Source organism: Carex rostrata, chromosome 31, assembly GCF_964058835.1.
Source record: "Carex rostrata chromosome 31, lpCarRost1.2, whole genome shotgun sequence".
NCBI classification, from domain to species: Eukaryota; Viridiplantae; Streptophyta; class Magnoliopsida; order Poales; family Cyperaceae; genus Carex; species Carex rostrata.
The window spans coordinates 976511-998112 of NC_135948.1; the positions used below are offsets into that span (position 1 = coordinate 976511).

General features: G+C 37.1%; 3 protein-coding genes across 7 annotated transcripts; all 3 read right to left on the bottom strand.

Moving 5' to 3' along the window:
- Positions 1–1232: 1232 nt before the first annotated feature.
- Positions 1233–8074, bottom strand: LOC144547353 (KH domain-containing protein At4g18375-like). Of its 3 annotated transcripts, none has more exons than XR_013509074.1 (9): positions 7633–8074; positions 6855–7224; positions 6012–6461; positions 5486–5728; positions 4348–5193; positions 2950–3081; positions 2173–2228; positions 1914–2013; positions 1233–1735 (listed from the first exon to the last, which is right to left on the bottom strand). XR_013509074.1 is itself a non-coding variant. In XM_078295981.1 (8 exons), exons 1-8 carry the CDS (start codon positions 7905–7907, stop codon positions 1574–1576), a joined length of 2502 nt encoding a protein of 833 aa, XP_078152107.1. In that variant the 5' UTR covers positions 7908–8074; the 3' UTR covers positions 1233–1573. The 3 variants fall into 3 exon arrangements, 1 of the variants encoding a protein (XP_078152107.1); XR_013509073.1 differs by having other exon boundaries at positions 2741–3081; XM_078295981.1 differs by lacking the exon at positions 2950–3081.
- An 8556-nt stretch (positions 8075–16630) lies between these two features.
- On the bottom strand, positions 16631–18896 carry LOC144547182 (uncharacterized; the record flags this gene model as incomplete). Its single annotated transcript, XM_078295770.1, has 6 exons — positions 16631–17414; positions 17767–17818; positions 17902–18018; positions 18129–18222; positions 18395–18467; positions 18834–18896. Coding segments are annotated over 6 exons (768 nt in total), but the record flags the coding sequence as incomplete, so codon positions are not given.
- Positions 18897–19097: 201 nt separating this feature from the next.
- LOC144547543 (uncharacterized) lies at positions 19098–21542 on the bottom strand. 3 transcript variants are annotated; one of them, XM_078296221.1, is made up of 6 exons: positions 21248–21542; positions 20808–20880; positions 20572–20665; positions 20347–20460; positions 20212–20263; positions 19098–19897 (listed from the first exon to the last, which is right to left on the bottom strand). In XM_078296221.1, the coding sequence occupies exons 1-6, from the start codon at positions 21278–21280 to the stop codon at positions 19418–19420; spliced, it is 846 nt and encodes a 281-aa protein (XP_078152347.1). In that variant the 5' UTR covers positions 21281–21542; the 3' UTR covers positions 19098–19417. The 3 variants fall into 3 exon arrangements, with proteins under 3 accessions (XP_078152347.1, XP_078152348.1, XP_078152349.1); XM_078296222.1 differs by having other exon boundaries at positions 19098–19891; positions 21248–21541; XM_078296223.1 differs by having other exon boundaries at positions 20782–20880; positions 21248–21289.
- Positions 21543–21602: the final 60 nt, after the last annotated feature.

Below are 21602 nucleotides of genomic sequence, written 5' to 3' on the forward strand. Positions count from 1 at the left end.
CAGGAGTTAACATTCATAATTATAGTATTTCATATCAATTTTAAACCATATTTCCCTAAACAGTAAACACCACCCTTGAATTGTTCATGCACCTTCATAAGTAGAGGGAAAAAAGACTTAATCTAGATGTAGAGAGGTGCCTTTAACATCCGAACATGGATTAAGATTTTGGACAAAAGGAGGGCAAAGAAGATGATCTTAATCTTCATCAATGTTCCGAAGAATTGAGTGAGTATGAGAGTTAAAGGAAAAATTTAATAAGACTAAGGAAACTGTAACGATGTTTGGTGAAGAATGATACAATTGAAGTAACAATGACACTCAATGTTGGCTTCATGACAATTTTATATGACTTTATTTTTCACTACTTGTTTGAAGAATGAAGCAATTGAACTACCACACAATTTTGTGGTCTTGTTTAAATCATCAGTACAGATGTTTGGTGATGTTTTATATCAGCTTTAATAATTAATGACATTAATCGTTAATCCCACGGCCCAAGCTTCAATAACAACGTAAAATTTAAAATGAGCAAAACTAAAGTGTGATGTGCTCCCCAAGAGGTTTTGATAAGCACACTTTCAAAAATTTATCATATTGACTTCAAACTACGAATTTCAACCATTGAAATCCAAGTACTTTGTGAGTGATGCATGTACATACAAATTTTTTTAAATTTTGAATTCATTTAGTACATAGTCAAGTAGTCAAAAAAATTAATACATAAAACAATTAAAAAATAACTTATAAAATATTCATTGTTTTGAATTCAAAACTTTAATTTTTTTGTGTACATGCATCACTTATGAAATAAGTGATGCTTTCATAAGTGATGCATTGTTTTGAATTCAAAAATAACTTATAAAATATTCATTGTTTTGAATTCAAAACTTTAATTTTTTTGTGTACATGCATCACTTATGAAGTACTTAGATTACAATGATTTGAATTCATAGTTCAAAATCAATCCGATAATCTTTTAGGGGTGTGCTCACCAATTTCTCTTGATAAGCACATCACACCCTAATTTTGCTCATTTAAAATTGCAACATTTTGTTTAATACAACATTCCTTGCAATCTTTAGGCTTGGCAACATTTCTTAAAAACTTCCAATGCAACATTTCTCAGCTGTAGTGCACTTTGATCACGTTTTTTGTTCCAGTTTCTAAACCATACAGAACCGTAGCAATGCATATTAAGTTATTAACCTAACCGAAAGCAAAATCATTGTTATCAAATAATTCAAAGCTTAAATTTTTTAAACCTGCCTTAGAGGCGACACAAATTTCAGACACACAATTTCCATCAAACCATTATTTAAATAATAGCTGCATAAATACTAACATAACAACTAAATCCTGAGAATAAATACTAACATAACATAACAAAACCCACAGTTCAATTGAAGAAGCCTACAACTATAAATATCACAAATCAACCACAAAGATCATAACCCATAACCCTTGTCATCTAAATCTCACAGCAAGATGTTGCCCTTTGTTTATCATCAAAACCAGAGATATAACAAAGAACTAAAATCAACAATGAAAGGTCACAATGGGAGACAGTGCTTCAACTCCAGGTGGCAGGAGCCTGGGGCGGATTCTGCTGTGCCATGTATGCATGGATAAGACCCTGTGCAGCTTGGATTTGCTCTGACGATCCCTGGATCTCCACTACACACTCTGACACACCAGGTGGGGGATCATGCACATTGACCTTTGCCCCAGAAATCTAAAAATTTATAATAATTGCAGAATAAAAAATAAGCAGGGCTTTACAACAAAGCAAAATTGATTTTCTTCCAAACATGCCAATATAGGTCATTGACACATTAATAACCCCTGGTTCAGCTACATTGGTCAACAAGCATATCATCTATAAAAAATATTAGCAGATGTCAGCATGATACCTTCCGAATTTCAGAAATGTTGGCGCCATCGGCTCCAATAACAGATTCAACAGAAGTAGTGGGAATTCTAATCTCAAAAGAACCATTTGCATTGTGGTACCTGTTAAGGTATATATCATAAGCAAGGTAACGTTTTGTTATTCTCATGTGTCATGTGCTATTTCAGTTGATAAACAGTTATAGTTACACGTCTTCAAGTACTAATTACGAGAATGTCACGTGTCAACAACATAATTATGAGAGAAGTGAAAAAGCATACCCTGTAGGGGGCGGCTGAGCAGAATAACCCTGAGACTCATGTGCATGGCCGGTAACCTACAAGGAAAAAGATGCATAGAATAAGTTAACCAATAATTTAACTCTATTATCTGTAATATACAACTCTATAATAATCAATAAAATTAATAGCACAACTTCATCAAAGGTAATATTTCTTGCAATTGAGAATAAACTTAAAGCAAAGGTAGCAAGCAGTTACTCCCAGTAACAAGCAATTACTTTCATCAAGACCTTACAAACACTCAGTCAAACAAAACCCAGGTCTTAGGTACAAGTAGTGTATAGAAGCTCATACCGAAGTGGTTGATAACACCGACCTTGCCTACAAAATCAAATAACAAGCAGCAGGGAACACAAATTGGACCACTCTGGAATATCCCAACACAATAAATTGATTTCTTATAAAACCTATCCTAAAGATGGCAATCAGGAACAGGAGAGGTCCTTTTAGGTCATTTTGGGTCTCACGTAATTTCGGTTTGGACTAGGTTGTCTCAAGTTTCAGTCATCCCAGGTCGTTGGAGTACTTTGAGTTGCCTCGGGCTTACCCAGGATTAAGGTTGGCATGATTTTGGGTCATCGGCTGTCTCGAGTTTCAGTTGTCCCAGGTCATTGGAGTTTGAGTTGCCTCAGGCTTACCCAGGATTAAGGTTGGCAAGGTTTTGGGTTTCAGGATCACTATCAAATATTCAAATTGGCTTTGGGTTTGAGTCTGATCAGGTAGAGGTTTCCATCATGCATTCATAGTGGCTATTACCTGAAAAATTCTGGTCCCAAAATATTTTGACCGGGATAGCAACACATGTCTTACAAGTGGATCAGCTTCGGGGAGGGCCAGGCCAGGTCAACCTTCAGTTGTCAGATACCAAGCTAGGTTTGGTGTTAACTCCTAAGAAGAAAGGGAATGTTAAGAACCTGCATTCATTCTAGTTGGGAAACTCGGCCGAAAGATTCATTCTAGTCGAAACACTTGCCGGAAGGATTTGTTCTAGTTGATGTCACTCTTCTTGCTGTGACAGGTGATGACACCAGTAGTGGTTGAAATGAACCACCGACACAAGAATTTGTTCTACCTTCTCTGTGTGTAGAAAGAGAGAGAAAGAAAGAAAGAGGAAGGCAGGACAACGAGTGTTGGCCCAGACAAAGGTTGGTGGTATATAGGAACGATTACACTTAACCAGATCGGCATTTCCATTACCAATAGGTTATAAAAAAAGGGTCAAACCTTCTAAAAGTAATCCAATTTACCTTAATAGGTATGGTCAATCCCATATATAAAATATTAACACTTTTGTACGGTCACAAGAGGTCCTCGAAATTAGGCTACCCAGTTTTCTACCCACTTGGAACCAGAGGTAACCAATAATGGCACAGAAATATATCGAACATTATCTCATGTAAATTATTACAGATGTTAAACTAAGTTAGTATTACAAAAAAAAATAGGTAAATGAAAATAAATATAAGTAATCTGCTCGGAGAATCAAATGCCAGGGCAGAAATTGCCACCAAAAAGAAGTTTTGACAACATATAGAACCACGGAATGCTCCTAGAAGGTATAAATAGAACGTTGATTTCTAAGTTCAAACCATAACTGTTCCTTCTACAAAATTAATTTGCCCAGATATTTAATCAAACATTACCAAATGGCCTAGAATAGTACCCAGTTAAGAATAATCAGCAGGATCAACAACTTAAAACAGGAGTGGGGTCTTAAGTCAAACCGAACTCCTAGCAGAGTCTAATAATATTACGCCATCTAGGTCAACCAATAGGTTGAACTCGGTTGAATCAAGTGACACATTATAGTGCGGTAGGAAGAGAGAATAATATTGACGGCAATCCCACCAAATTTAATAATTCCTGCAGAAAAGCTAAAAAAAAGGTCCATCCATTCTCCAACCATGAAAATCTTTAATGGTATGGGACCCAGCAAGGATAAGTATTAATATAGAGCGGCTAAAACACATCTAACTGACATATTAATACCAAAACCGCTCATGAATAGCAAGTCCCAAAAAGTACCAGAAAAGTAAAACATCCAAAGAAAAGACTCTTGGGTCTTGATCAAGACCCAAACAAAGACTTGTTTTCACAAAAATAGCAATCACAAAAGAAATATCAAGCATATGTTCAATCAAATACAGATAGTACCTGAGTGCTGTCATAGCCGGCAGCTGGTTGAGGATACCCATGATAACTGCTTGGGGGAGGTACAGTGCTACCAGGACCAGGACTTTTACCAGGCCCTTGACTTGCTGGAGGCGGGTATCCACTATCTGCTGGTGGGTAGCCACTATCGTTTGGGGGATGGTAACCATGGGCAACCTGAGGATATCCTCCATCGGCTGCTGGGGGAGCATATCCACTTCCAGTTGGAGGATATCCACCTGTAGGGGGTGGATAGCCACTACCTGCAGGTGGATATTCAGATCCAGGAGGTGGCTGAGAGTAACCCACAGTAGCAGGAGGCTGGGGGTAGCCACCAGTAGCAGGAGGATATCCACTAACAGCAGGTGGAGGGTAACTACCATTCGGAGGGTACGCACCACTTGCAGGATATCCAGTGTTGGCAGGTGGATATCCACTTTCAGTAGGTCCAGGTGGGTACCCACCATATCCACCGTCTGAAGGGGGGTATCCACTGGCAGGGGTAGGAGGGTAACCGCTACTTGGCGGTGGGTATCCACCAGACTGAGGTGGGTAACCACTAGCATCTGGAGGGGGGTAACTGCCAGATGGCGGAGGATAGATGCCGCTGGGTGGAGGGTACCCAGGGTTTGGAGGAGGATATCCTTGGTTTGCAGGTGGATAACCAGGACCCGGTGGAGGGTATCCGGGACCAGCAGGGGGTGGTGGATATGCAGCACCCTCTGGCGGAGGGTACTCATAGGACGAAGCAGCGGCTGGCACTGTGTCTCCGCTACGGAGTGTTCTTGTTCTCAGCCGGGTGCAAACTTCTATTAGCGCCTCTCTTGCAGTATGCGGGTCCCCAGTAACCTGGAAAGGCGCAATAATTCATGTAATAAGTTGTAATAGCATCAGGGAAGGATACAGCAAAGAAATTTCAGGTAAGGGCAACTAGGATTTTGGGGTCAGAAACATAAAAAAATTAGCTTTATTACAAAGGTTGTACCAGTGGACCAGAATTATCACATTCAACTGGGCATACCTACACTGCTATAAATGCAGGATATGCCTTAAAAGTTAAAAGATATATATGTAAATAGTCTGTTGATATATTTGTATAATTGAAGAATCTGAAAAAAATAACAAAAAACAAATTCTTCACCTCTACGAGCTCGTCTTCTGGGGAAAGGAAGTTTGGCCTCATATCTTTGGTGTAAACCCTTATACCGGCACCAGTACGCCTTCGCATTTCACTAATTATTGTGCCTCCCTCTCCGATTATGCAACCAACCCTTTGAGAGGGAACAATGAGCTTTGTTACAACTGGTCCCTCGTCAGAAGGTGTTGTGTGGCTTTGAAGCTGAACCAGAGCCTTGATCACCTGAGATACAGGCTCTGCGAGGGTCTGAAAAAGATAATGAAACAAAAGTATTGATTAAAAAACTGCACCAACCCAAAACTAAGCAGTTCCATGCACTCTGAGGTACTAATTAATTATTAAAAAACCACTTCGAACAAGGGCTAACCCTTCACCAACAGAAAATCTACATGATATAACACACACAAAAACACACATGTACATTCTGTGATCCCTGGTTGTCAAATATAGGCAGATGACTAAAAAAACTTAGATCAGTAAAAGCTTTTGCCTACAGAATTAACTTCAGTAAATGGATTAAAGAAAATACCTCCTTTGCTGAGATTGCTAGGACCCGTTCATCAGCCTCCGTGGTTTCCTCAACTTGAAGATGAGCGCCAGTATTTTCCTCCAGCTGGCGTACATGGCTCCCACGTTTCCCAATTACACCTCCAATTCTCCAAGCAGGGCATAGCAATCTTAAAATAAACTCCTCGTACTTGTCAGAGCGACCTTTGCTATAGCCCCCCGAATTATATCCATAACCAGATGTGTCACTCCTGTAAGGGTCATATCCCCATGATGGCGGCGGAGGTCCTGGTGGACCACGAGGCGGGCCCCACATTGGGTTCTCAAAAGGTGGCGGTGGCGAATGGAAGCCTCCGTATGTACTCGCATATATAATTTCCTTAAGCGGCGGGTTCTCCTTGCGCGGGTTTACATGCAGATAGGTTGAGATCTGATACAAAGCCTTTTTAACCAGAGAAGGGATCCCAGAAATCTGAACATAAAACAAAATCAGGGATATAAGTCGATAATGTCTGACTTTAAAAGTGTTGATTTTTTCATTAGTTAAAATAACAAAAATAAACTGGGTACAAGGATGCTTGCCGCAGTGTACAAGTCACCCTTATGGAAGAAAAAAATATTTCTTGGAATAACTGAGATTTGATGAAAAATGACATTATCTAACATGCGCCATCAAAAATATATTTTAAACAACCAACTTCAGCAATGCAAACTCAAAGTTACCTAAACCATCTTTCTTCTATATGATAAGAGATGCAGGAAAAACTACAGCAGATATTTTATTGTTTGTTAGGCTACATCTGGCATTTCCTCCAATTTGAGGCATGCTAGGTACAAACAGAATTTTCTAGAAACCATAATTTACCTGGACCAGCTCGTCAGTGCGCATAGCGCATGGAGGGAGAGTATCAGGAGGCAGAACACGGATCCCAGCTCCAGTCTCCGCTCTCAGCTGTTGAATAATAGTGCCTCCCTTGCCAATCACACAACCGGCCTGGTTGCGCGGTATCAGAATGCGGGCTGCTACCTCCAGCTCTTCACCACCACCATGCAATATTTCATCGGCCGCAATTCTGTCATTCACTTTCAATAGGGCGTCTTGGGCCGGGCAGAGGGGTTTCAAGCCGTCCCCATTTAACTCATCAGTGCTGGTGAAGTTCCCGGCTTCCGTAGGGTCTTCGTCTTGTTCAGAATTCTCAGGCTGGTCGCTCACATGGCTGTAGACAATTATGACCCTGTTGAGGGATGGGAGGAGAAACACATGATTATTTAAGAAGCAAAAATGACAATCAATTTTGAATAATTGGTTAGATTTTAATGGATCTATCAAGATTAACCAATACTACAGCAACTGATATTTGCAACCATATGGTAATATTTAAAAGTGAATAAAACACAAACTAGGGCAAAATAGGCAAAAGATGGCATATTACTACATAACCATTTTGTTAATATTCAAGGGACAGAGAGAAAATAAACAACAAACTAAGCAAGAAAGACAAAAAATGACATTTGTTTTTTCCATGACCAGTATGACCAAATATATTCAGTGTTTTTTTCAATTTCATGTCCTCAAGAATACCAGATCAACCTGATTTCATCAATTTTTACCCTAATAATTTAAGCAAATCAACCCTAAGTACCTGTCATCAGACTCAGGCACAGCATCGGCCACCAGGATCTTTGCATTAGTCTCAGCTCGGAGAGACTTTATGATGTCCCCCCCACGGCCCAAAACGCTACCTATTTTTCTAATTGGGCATAGAATTCTGAAGAGGGTTTCAATAGGCGCTTCATCCCTTTCCTCTTCATTTGGCTTTTTCCGCTTTGCTGAACTGAAATTGGGGCTGCTAAAATTTGGGTTGTTCCACCGCTTCCTCGGTGGCCCCCCTTTGTACTTAGCTTTACCTCCTTGCATGTTTCTATCAGAGGCAAAGAGTTACAAATGCCTCTTCGCAAGAGACAGAGAGTGAAGTACCTAATGCTTCGCAACTCGCAAGAGATAGAGCACCGAGAAGGAGAAGAGAGCGGAGGCTACCAAAGTGAAAAGACAGGAGCGGAGGCTACAAACCCTTGAGTTCTATTAATCCGCATTTTTTCCGATTAGAAACGACATATTAAACGAAGTGAGCCGGATCCGATTTATTAGGTCGAATCGTTCGGTTCGAGTTAGTCCGTTTTTTATAACACGGATTAAAAAGGCAGAATATTTTTTTTTTTTATCTTTCAACTCTTTCTTATTTTATTATTTATCTTTCAAGATTTCAATATATTCTATTTACGTCTAAACTTTTCTCATTCTTTTTTATTTATTCTTTACACTTAGTTAATACACTTTAATTTTAATATTTCTGATTATATCTCTCTTTTATTTCTTCTCCTTCAATTAAAGCAAATAAAAAGCACGTGAGAGAGACAATTGTGAGCTTAGTCATTTTTTAGCTTCTCCTTCACTTCTCTAGGAAGCTTTTTTATTCGCAGCAATTCAGATCGAAGTGCGAGTTGTAGTGCAGGTTTGGATCTCTCAGTTACTTCTTACATTTCATTGGGAAAAAATTAGGCAAGTAGAGACCTTGAAGAGTAAAGAAGAAAAAAAATGTAAATTGAACAATGCCAAAAAGAATGTGTTTCAGTTTAATTTGCAAGAAAAGGAAATAAATCAAATACATCTTTCTGTTTAAGTAGCATATACATTACCACTACCACTTGTACATCTTTCTGTTTTAATTAGCGAGAAAAGGAAATAAATCAAATACAGAAATGAATTTTACACAATTGCATTTCAAACAAAATTGTAGAGATATAAAATTGTAGAAGTGAACTACTTACATTAACATTTGGTTTCCCTGGTAGTAATCTACACAATTCTTCACAAGACACTTTGAATGGTACCTTACGCACCTTAAGCTTCGCCAAGTCAGATTCTATCTTGACTTGATACTTAATACGAGGTACATACATATGATCAAATGATGGACATGTGTCAAATATATTTCTCTCCCTATCAACTCCTCACTTTACATGAACTTTTTATCTTGATGGATTAAGAATCTGGTGAAGATTATTGTATAAAAGTTATATTATAACTTGCTCTTATCTGTTTAAAAAGTATGCTTTCATTGCTTTTTGAAAGCCAACATACAAAATGATGCAGCTTAATTAGTACATACAGTCCCAAGCTGTTACCTGTTAGAAACCGTAAAAATCTAAACTAAGCTTACAAGTTCCTCTCTTGCCAACATACCATCATAATATGCACATACAATATAACTAAAGTAAAGAAATACAACTAAACCTCCTAATTAAATTGAAGTTACAAGTTCCTCTCTTGCCAATACTTTGACCGTTTAGAAAGATGCATCTGTTTCTTTCCCATTTCAATTGAAAATTTGAAATTAATGGGAGAAAGCATTATGTTCAGGAATGAACCAGACAATTGGTCATAGCAGTAAGATTTTTTAAATGAATGCATAATGTCTTGTTTTGAAATGTTTTGACAATACTATACTTATTTATTAAATACTCAGGTTAAAAAAAAATATATATACATGTGTTCAAACTTCCTCCTCTCTCAAAAGCCCTCCCTTTTTTTATTAAAAAAAAGGTTTTAAATCATGGTGTTTGAACACATATGTTAACATAACGCCTTTGTGCAAAGCCAAAATGGATTCAAATAATACTTCTAGGGAAAATTTCATATATACCACTCAAAAACTATTAAATTACGTATTTACTATTCAAATTTCTATAATTACATATCTACCATCTAAAAATCTAATAACTTACATATTTACCCAATATAACTTTAGTATATATCAAATATATCTAAAATTCAGATTAATTATGTGTAATATTCTTAATACTATAATTAATTAAGGATTAACTTAACACCCTATCAAATACATAGTACATAGATGTACCAGGTGGATACACCTGGTACAGCCAACCTGTTGATGGAAAATAAAATCACAAATCATGAATACTTATGTCTTGCTTTATATATTCAGAATAAAAGGTGTTTCCACATTATGGCTATTCACTTGATAAGTTGATATTAAGCTCAAGTTGAAAAGGTATTGCAATTTTATCAGAGATGGACAAGCAGTTACCAGATCATAAAATTTAGTAGTTTTCGTATTGCTTGTGGAATTATGTGTTTGTAATAGACCAACGGATTATGCCTGTATGTATCAGCAACTTAGTTAACATTCATAGTATTGGATATCAATATTTTAAACCCTGATAACCATTCTCTATGGATTCACCTTCTAAACATCACCTTGGAATTTTTCATGCACCTTAAGAGTGCGCGCTTGTCTATTGTGCCAATGCACATGTGCATAGCATAGTTACAAGGTACGCGTTTAATTCGCGAATAATTCGTTTTTTTGCTATTACCGAACTGAACAGCGTATTTTACGTTGACCGAACCTTTGACCGTATAAAACGCGAATAAAATACGAATTTTACGAATTAAACCCGTTCTTTTCACTAAAAATTCGTCTGCCTCACTAGGAATAAGCGTGAATAAGCATGAGGAGAGATAAAAATAATTGAACTTTGGGCCATGCCCACGTGATTTCCCACTTGTATAATTTGAATGGGTTTTAGGATCTTTTGTGCTCATGAATTATATAAAGTTTGTATGGCAACTTGAATTTAAACTTCTTCTTTTTTTGCGTTCTGGTTGTACCGAATCATTCCCGAATTATATCTGAATTATACCCGAATCACGAATTTTTGATCCCGCCGAACTGAACCCGAATTTTTCATTTGTCACTATGGTGCACAGAGTGCCAGTGCACACTTATATATTTCAACATATGTCATGCAGTTCTGATCCAATCAAAATGCGTTTTACGGCTGTCAACTGTTGTTTTAATCTTTCAAAGTCGTTTTCAGAACTTATGCACACTTGGCTATTACTCAATGCACACTTGACTATTACACCAATGAATATTTGACTATTGCATCACTTAGGGTGTGCTCCAATTGAGGTTACACGGAGGGAGAGGAAGAAAAATATACTGTGCGGAGGTGAACGGTGTCTCAGACCGCAGCTGCCTGAGGGTTTCACCTGCTCCAGAACTGAAGAAGCGGAGAGGAGGCGGAGGTGAACGCGTACTGTTCGGAGGTGAACGCGTACTGTACGGAGGTGAACGCGTAGTGATTTTTAGCGACAATTTTCACCCCCAAATCGGGGTGTAAAGATTACTGTTCGGGGGTGAGCGTCTTCCTTCCCCTTCCATTAATGAAGGTTTTCACCCTCAACTGCGGAGCACACCCTTAGGGGTGAAAACGGGTCGGATATTATCCGACCGAATTCGGATCCATATTAGAATTTTTCAGATTAGAATATTTGAATACGGATACGAATACGGATATTTTTATTCGGATACGGATACGCATTCGATATCAATTCTGAATCGGATACGGATACGAATACGAATAATTATCTCAATCTGGATATTTTGTCTTTTCGGATATCCGGATTTTTGGGTTCCTAACTTCCTATTTTGCTGTTTCTGTTTCTCAATTCTCAAGGCGTAACCCTTCGACGCGATTTCGACCGTCCGACATGGTAAAAAGAATCTCTATTGAGAGTCAAATATTTTCGCCGTTGATAAGAGTATTTCTCGAAAAATCATACAAGTAGTGGAGCACTGGGGACATGCCACGCAGCCACACACCTCTTTCTTTCTGCCTTTCTTTATTGTGGATGTTTTCACGTTTGACCTATAAGTATTTTAATAAGAAAATATTTCGATTCTCCACTCGTTATAAGGAAGTTTCATGAATGGAAAAATAACAATCACCAAGAAAGATTTTCTCTAATCTTTCAATATCTGCTTCTTTGGGACAACTTGGATTGAAATGAGGTTTTTAGGGGTTTTTTTAGTTTTGACATAGAAGCCATTGAAATTTTTTAATTGACATATAAGTTCAAAAACCGTTGCCTTAATAATATTGCAGAAAGTTTTTTTTTGGTACTTAACTATTCATTGCAAACTAAACGTTATCCAATTTTATAGGAAAAGCTTTATTTAAAATTCAATACTTGTAAGTTCCGTGTTAAAATTAGTAAACAGCTTTATTAGTTTTGTCAGATAACCACACTAATTAACTGGAGTAGAACTAGGGTGCTCTTAAGCTCACCAAAGTTTTGGTGAGCTTAACTCTAAAACTCATAAAATTGATTTCAAATGACGAATCTGAACCGTTGAAATCTGCCTACCTTACGTGTGATACATCTACATATGAAATTTTTAAACATTCGAATTAATTTAGCATAAAGTCAAGCGGTCAAATTTAGAAGGTTAATAAATTAATTTTAGTGCATTCATTTTTGAACATTTTTTGACCGCTTGACTTTATACTAAATTAATTCGAATGTTTAAAAATTTCACATGTAGATGCATCACACGTAAGGTAGGCGGGTTTCAACGGTTCGGATTCTTCATTTGAAATCGATTTAATAAGTTTTAGAGTTAAGCTCACCAAAACTTTGGTGAGCTTAAGAGCACCCTAGTTCTACTCAATTAACTGTAACTGGGTGTTATATCTCTGTTATTAAAGTCTTTGATTGATATTGATATTCTAAGTGAATAAATTGATATGCTATAATGTTAACATGATTGATATACAATCATGCTAATTTACTTCTATTTTTAACAGGGAAAAATAATTTGTTATATTAATTTTGTTGTAATATATATATACAAATTAAGAATTCGATTTATATCCATATTCATATTTGTATTCGACTAATATTCGATTCGTATTCGTATCCGATTAATATCCGATCCGTATTCGTATCCGATTAATATCTGATCCGTATTCGTATCCGATTAATATCCGATTCGTATCCGTATCCGGAAAATAAAAACGGATACAAATATGGTTCTATCACTATCCGATCCGTATTCGATCCGTTTTGACCCCTAGCATCACTGCATACTTCTTATTCAGTTTTTATTTAAAACTTCGACCAAAATAGCTGAGAGTTGTTTAGAAGGAGAAGGATTGAGGCTACATATAATAGTTCTATTCCTAAAATGAAAAACCAAATGCAAATCACTATTATTTTAGTTATTCATAAATTCAATCCCAAAATTAATTATACAATCAAATCTTTTGCCACTAAAATTTATAGGCTCCGTCTCCATCTTTCTCTTAAAAGAAAAATTCACATAAGCAATTGCTAAGTTTAGCCGATACGGAACTCTATTCTCACATACTAATATACTATTGCTCATTGTAAAGCATGCTGTAATCCGTCTCCTTACGAGTCTGCATCCTCTGAGATATCTAAATTCTTCAGTTTATCTAAAGCCTGGTAGGCCAGTATTACTATTCTTTGAGATTCGTGCAGAAATGGCTTGAACAGTCTGGATTTTACACAGATCAACTCAAAATTGGAGATATCTCAAAGAATGCGAATTCCTCCTTTGACACATGCTTCCATTGATTAACTTTTTCCAAAAAAGAAAGAATATAAGAGCACAGGAAAAAAATTACTTTCTGAATGAAGTAAATGATTTTCTAGGTCATAATTAGCATTAAAAATAAGTTACAAACATATTACATTATTTAATTTGAATAATTATTTCAGTACCCACGCTACAGTACTCGCACTATACCCACGCTACAGTACCTTTACTTAGAAGAATAATGTATTATGGTCCCAACTAATTATATGGTATCCACTAATTATTATTCTAAGAAAATATTATATAGTCCTCACTAATTATTCTAAAATTCAGGCAGCACTCTTTCTCTATGGTCCCTACTAATTATATGGCCCACTTTTCACAATTCCCGCACTCATCCCCGCGTCAACCTTTCTCTAACAAAAATAGTTGACCTCATACGAATAAACACTTCAGTGCATATATAAATACTCTCAATACTTAGATATTAATATTTTCAGTGTCATTTGTAAAAAATTCTTACATATTCATACCTTCGTAGATATAAATACTTAGAAGATAAGATATTTACACTTAAAAAATAAGATATTAATAATTTGATGCGTAACTTATTATGATCATCCCTTTTCGAGTTCTCCAATCATTATGCGTCAACATTCCTCTAACAAAAATAGTTGACCTCATAGGTATAAATACTTCAGTACAAAATTATAAATACTTTCAATACTTATATATTAATACTTCAGTATCATACGTAAAAAAATACTTGTAAGTATAGGTATAAATACTTGTACGACGAGGTATAAATATTTGCGTGATGACGAGCCTGAAAGTACATCATCATGGTTCTCATTTGAAAGAGAATTGCGTAGGTATTAATACTTTAGAAAAAAAATTCAAATTGTGGAGTTTTTTGCGATTCCCACAGGAAGTTATCTTTCTGGATTTAATTTTCGGTAGTCTCCTGCAGGTACTGTTATCTTTGCGCTACAGTACTCACGTAATAAATAATTGTTCACCTCATAGCGATAAATACTTATGTACATAGATATAAATACTTTCGTGTATAGGTATTAATACTTTAGAAAAAAAAATTCAAATTGTGGATTTTTTGCGATTCCCATATGAAGTTATCTTTTCACATTTAACTTTTAGTGATCCAGATACTGTAGCACACATACTGTAGCACAGCTACTGTTATTAGCTCCCATTTAATTTACAAGCCTATAGAATTATAGGCCTAGCACAGATCATGATGATGATACAACTTTGCACTTTGCCTCTCTACAGAGCAGTGTTTCAAAATGCGGCCGCATATGCGTATGCGGTCGGCAACCGTGCTCAGAATGCCCATGCGGTTTTTCCATGCAGCCGCATATGCGGTCATGCGGATTAAAAATGCGGCCATGCAGTTTTTCCATGCGGTTTTGATAATTTGATTGTATTTTAATTAAAATTTATATTAAAAAAATCAAAAAATTATTGTTAGTTATGTTAATATGTGAAAATAAATTCAAATATATGAATATGAATATATATATATACGTGAATTTTTATTTTAAAATCCGCATATATAAATCCACATGAAAATCCGCATATGCGGTATGCAGTGGCCTTTCGCATCCATGAACAAAACTGCATTTTAAAACACTGCTACAGAGATACGTGCATTCAAATTCCGCAAGAGGCATCTAAAAGAAATGGTTGTTGGAACTAACATGAGTCCTTTCCAAAAAAAAAAAAAAATTGCAAGCCCATGATTTATCAAATTTCGCAATGAAGGCCTTGCTGATCCAAAAGATTATCACTTAACCTTCCATATGACAAGAAAAGGCACAAACAGTTCCAAAGTCATAGAAAATACTAGCACCAACTAGTACCAGTAGTTAAACGGAATGTACGCACTGGTACACCAATTAACCCAGATTTTATCCCCCAAGAATCTCAAATTTTCAAAAAGGATGGATATTGGGCCAGTACCAAAATCACCAAATTGGTCAGTTAAAAATGCAAAACTTCTCAATTGTTGAAAATTTTTCAAAACCGAGTTGAACATTCAAGGATCACAACCATTTGATTGAAATCAAATTTGAGCAACAATTTAAAAATAAACCCTCAAGTAAGTTTAAGTTCGGACAAGCAAGCCACCATCAAAACTGAGACATTTTCAAGGAAAATGCTACAAACCCCTTTTTATCTGCTATATTGTAAAGTGATGCCACAAGCTCTAAATAAAGTCACTAATGACAATACAAGCAAATCAAGACAAAGCAAATGAGAGAGAAAAAACTGACATACAGCTATGTGAACAATTCTTGGATTTTGAGTTCTACTCTACTAAATTAAAGAGCAGAATTAATCATTACCTTGGGCAGGGTACGGGCTACCCGCGGCGGGCAAAATCAATACACTGCTGCTGATAACATGTCTAGCTGAAATGCTTTGGTCTTAACAATGAGGTTAATGCGTATACAGTGCATTTCATTTAGAAAAGGCTTTTGGTTTTAACTATGATCTATCTGAAAAGGCTTAGAGTAGCTTAACGGTTCAACACTTCTTGCAGTTTTCCACTGCAGAACTGGAATGAGTATAATCTAAAAAAATATTCTCTCCCATCATCTTTTACCAAACAGTTATAAAATGAGACAGCAAACAGAACATTAGAACCAAAATACCTACTTATGCTTATGTGGAGTATCAAAATTAATGGTGATTTTCAAAGATCTTGGTAAACGTCACTAGAGAATTGCTTGACGATCACAGCCAGGCTTTCAAAATTCCATCTCGACAAAATTTGAAACCTCAATCACCATTCATGAATTTTCCAAGGAAGCAAATCTCCAAGTCAACCCATGTTTGTGAGTAAAACTGCTACAGAACCTTTATTCTTCATCAATATTGAATCACAACACAATCAAACATGAATATGAGCCATTAATTCGTTGTTCCAATCAAAACCGAAATAAGAGAGAGGTGGGAAAGAATTTGGTACCGTGAACAAGGGAAATGGCAGTAGGGGCTCTGCTTCTCCCAGCTGCCACCACTCGAGGATTGTAGTTTTATTGAACAAAATAGTTGGAAACGAGTCCTGACTACCTTTCATTTCACAAGGATGAAGAGCAGACAGAGCTGTAACTCGTGTACATGATAAATTGAACATAGGCGAAACTCCCATAAGGGAGAGAATTTGCTGAAATAAGGTAACTCGACTTATCAACTGCCTCAACTTCAGTGATCCAAACAGACATTTATATTAAATTAAGTAACATCATAAAACATGGCCTATTGTCATCAGCAATTACAATCTATGAACTTCAATAGTAATAAAAACTACTTAACTGCTATAGCCTATAAGCATCCCTAGCATTTTTTGACAATAAAAAATGCAACTACTTTGAATTTTGATCTATTAAGCATACCTTTCCCCATAACTATTATCAGAGTTTGCCAAGACCCAATTGTTTGGATTTAAACAACCTAGCCTAAAAAAACATAAAGCCCCCCTCCCAATTTTACGCAACACAACTAAAAAAACTACAACAATAGGTATGCACTGCTGACATGGCATCACCAGCCCCCACATAGGTCTCTCAAGTGTTGCCACATCAGGATCCCGTTCTAACATATCACCCCTCTTCATTGTCATAATCCTCTTCCTCTTCATCAACCTTCTGGTGTGTCAGAGCAAACTGGACTGGGTCCACAGCCATCTTCTTCATGTCATCCACAGACCAACCAGGATACTCGTGTTGTGTATCCTGAACCATCTCTAACGGTTGTGGCCCTGTTGAGGCTGAGGGGCCCACCTCATCAGTGCGCACGGGGGAGATACCCAAGTCATCCTCATTACGATGGGGAGACGCCTCTCTCTCAGCCACACGTGCACCACCTCGTTTGCCCAGTCTACTACCACGTGGCCTGCCCCGGCCTCGGCCAGTACGAGAGGGAACACCAGTGCTACCGTTTGCATTGTACGCAGGAACAGCATCCTGTAACTAATGAAAGACGGTATACATTGTTAATATCCCCATGCAATTGGGTCCCACCATGTAAATTAAGGTTCAAATGTATGCATGCACAGAATTGTAACACTAGTATATATAGATCATTGCAGCATTTTAGTGTTTGTTGATGTTTTAAAAAAAAATACATTAGCACAATGAAACATAAGAATGTCACCAGATATCTCTTATATGAGCACAAACACACCATCTCCTCTTAAATATATACAAATACTTTAACAGAACAAATTGCTAGCAATGTATTTTAAAGGGGCAACATGATGCTGTCAAATCCAGATAATATGTAGTCATGATGGCAACCAAGCAAAAATAAACGAAGAGTTACAATTCTAGCCTTCTTCAGCTGTTCTTCAATTTCTTCCTCCTCGACTGTTCTCCTAAATTAAGCAAAAAACATTGAAATCTAACAACACAACTAATTGACTTTATAGTCATATTAGACCAAGAAAAAATATTGAACCTTCTTTGGGTAGATCTACTCTCAGCACTGCCACCGTCGCTACCCCCCATGTCTGGTACTTTGCTCACTATCTCTCTAAGGAAATCATAGTGATTAAAGCCAAGCACACACTGCTTCCTGGGAAGAAATTGAAGCAAAATTTAAAATAACAAATATCTGTCAACACCTCAAAATGCTAGTATTACAAATAAGGGTTCAATAAATTCAAGAAACAAAATATGGCTTACAAATGCTGGGAGCTCATTAACTTCATGCCTCTTTGCAAAGTAATGTTATAGGTCCTACCACAAAGGTATTCAAGAAACATTTCAAGTGCTTTGGCTGTGTACATACAAAATTGAGTTATATAATGTATAGAGGTTTCAATTGCACAGCATTACACACTCAATGTTCAATAAATACTAGAAGAGGGCTTAACATGAGGGTACCTAAATTGAGATTTGATAGAACTTACAAACTAAAACAGGGACAAATGAGATATGATAGAACTTACAAACTAAAACAGGAACAGCCATTTTCATTTTGCCCACATCCTCGTCAGCTTGCATTATCTTCTTTATTCGCATCTGCAAGAAATTATGACAAATTAAGATATAATTCACCAAATGGAATTAATAATTCAAGTAACCTCAAAGTATAAATGACACAAAAGAAAACTTGGCCTCCATGAGCAGCAAGAAGGTTATAAGTTCATGAAATAATTAAGAAACTGTACTATCCAAAAAAAGAAAAGAACAAAAGATCCAATTACTTCATCAAACGGATTGAATCAACAACATAGAGAAGAAGATGTTAAACCCTGAGATAGGCATGCCAAAACCCCAAAGATAAATCACCAAGAAAACTTGCAATTTCACTCAAGTGAACAAATTGGTCGACACTTGAGAACAAATAAAAACCCTAAAAACGAATGAGAGGAAGCAAAACCTTACCGCAGGAAAGCGAGTGTCGAGCTTCTTCCTCGTGTTTGCTACTCGGCCACTCAGAACCTTTATTTGACCGAAAGATAGGGTTTATCAGACTTAAGCCAACAAATAGGTCGCAGTGTGGTTAAATAGAAAGAGGGGAAAAAAAACCCCAATTAGTTTCAATTTTTGGTAAATTTTAGATTAATTTGTTCCATGATAGCTCAGCCAATGGCAGTTCTAGTAAAAGGGGAAAGACGAGATATGAGAAGAGTAAAAAACACGGTGTTAAATCATTGTGGCTCTTCAAAACGTGAACTATGAACTGTTAGATTTTTAGTTCGACAATTGACAATCAACAATCAGACAACAATGCCACTACTTTGAATTTTGATCTATTAAACATACCCTCCCCCCCATAACTATTGTCAGAGCTTGCCAAGATTCAATTGTTTGGATCTAAACAACCTAGCCTAAAAAACATAAGGCCCTCCCAATTTTACACAACACAGCTAAACAAAACTACAACAATACGTATGCCCTGCTGACATGGCATCACCGGCCCCACATAGGTCTAAAGTGTTGCCACATCAGCATCCTGTTCTAACATATCACCCCTCTTCATTGTCATAATCCTCTTCCCCTTCGTCAACCTTCTGGTGCATCAGAGCAAACTGGACTGGGTCCACAGCCATCTTCTTCAAGTCATCCACAGACCAACAAGGATACTCATGTTGTGTATCCTGAATCATCTCTAACAGTTGCGCATCCTGAATCATCCCAGTTGTGGCTGAGGGGCCCACAGAAGCAGGTGCATTCTCGCAGAAATCAACATTCAGGTCGAAATTGCGAACAGGCCCGGCATTTTCTTTTGCAGAATCAAAGAGCTCTATGGTGGGGTCCACATCATCAGTGTTTACGGGGGAGATACCCGGGTCATCCTCATAATGACGGGAGGCACCTCTCTCAGCCACACGTGCACCACCACGTCTGCCCCGGCCACTACCACGTGGCCTGCCCCGGCCCCGGCCAGTACCGGAAGGAGCACCAGTGCTACTGCTTGCATTATGCGCAAGAACAGCATCCTGTAACTAATGAAAGTCATGTTATACATTGTTGATATCCCCATGCAATTGGGTAACACCAAGTAAATTGAGGATCAAATGCAAGCATACACAGAATTGTAACACTAGTACATATAAATCATTGCGGCATTCTAGTGTTTGTTGATGTTTTAAAAAAAAAAACACATTAGCACAGACACTATCTCGTGTCAAATATATACAATCTCAATACTTTATTCAGACAAATTGCTAGCAAAGTATTTAGAAGGGGCAAAATGATGCTTTCAAAAACAATAATATGTAGTCATGATGCGACCAAGCAAAAATAAACAAAGACTTACAATTCTAGCCTTCTTCAGCTGTTCTTCATTTTCTTCCTCCTCGACTGTTTTCCTGAATTAAGCAAAAAACATTAAAATCTAACAACACAACTAATTGACTTTATAGTCATATTAGACCAAGAAAAAGGATTGGACCTTCTTTGGGTAGATCTACTCTCACCACCACCGTCGCTACCCCCCATGTCTGGTACTTTGCTCACTATCTCTCTAAGGAAATCATAGTGATTAAAGCCATGCACACACTGCTTCCTGGGAAGAAATTCAAGCCAAAATTTAAAATAAAAAATATCTGTCAACACCTCAAAATGCTGGTATTACAAATAAGGGTTCAATAAATTCAAGAAACAAAAGATGGCTTACAAATGCTGGGAGCTCACTGTCTTCATGCCTCTTTGCAAAGTAATGTCATAAGTCCTGCCGCAGAGGTCTTGGAGAAACATTTCAAGTGCTTTGGTTGTGTACATACAAAATTGAGTTGTATAATGTATAGAGGTTTCAATTGCAAAGCATTACACACTCAAAGTTGGATAAATACTAGAAGAGGGCTTAACATGAGGCTATCTAAATTACCTAAATTGAGATTTGATAGAACTTACAAACTAAAACAGGGACAGCCATTGCAATTTTGCCCACATCCTCGTCAGCTTGCATTATCTTCTTTATTCGCGCCTGCAAGAAATTAAGACAAATTAAGATATAATTCACCCAATGGAATTAATAATCCGACTAACCTCAAATTATAAACGACACAAAAGAAAACTCGGCCTTCACTAGCAGCAAGAATGTTATAAGTTCAAGAAATAATTAAGAAACTGTACTATCCAAAAAAAATAAAAATAAAATAAAACCAAATACTTCGTCAAAACGGATTGAATCAACAACAGAGAGAAGAAGATGTTAAACCCTGTGATACGAACGCCAAAACCCAAAGATAAATCACCAAGAAAACTTGCAATTTCACTCAAGGGAACAAATTGGTCGACATTTGAGAACAAATAAAAACCCTAAAAACGTATGAGAGGAAGCAAAACCTTACCGCAGGAAAGCGAGTGTCGAGCTTCTTCCTCATTTTTGCTACTCGGCCACTCAGAACCTTAATTTGACCGAAAGATAGGGTTTATCAGACTGGAGGCCTGGCGCCAAGAAATAGGTAAGAGTGCGGTTAAATAGAAAGAGGGAAAAAAAAAGACCCCCGATTAGTTTCAATTTTTGGTAAATTTTAGATTAATTTGTTTCACGATAGCTCAGCCAATGGCAGTTCTAGTAAAAGGGGAAAGACGAGATATGAAAAGAGTAAAATAACACGGTGTTGAATCACTGTGGTCCTGTGGCTCTTCGAAACGCCAAATATGAATCGTTAGATTTTTAATCCGACAATTGATATTTTGAAC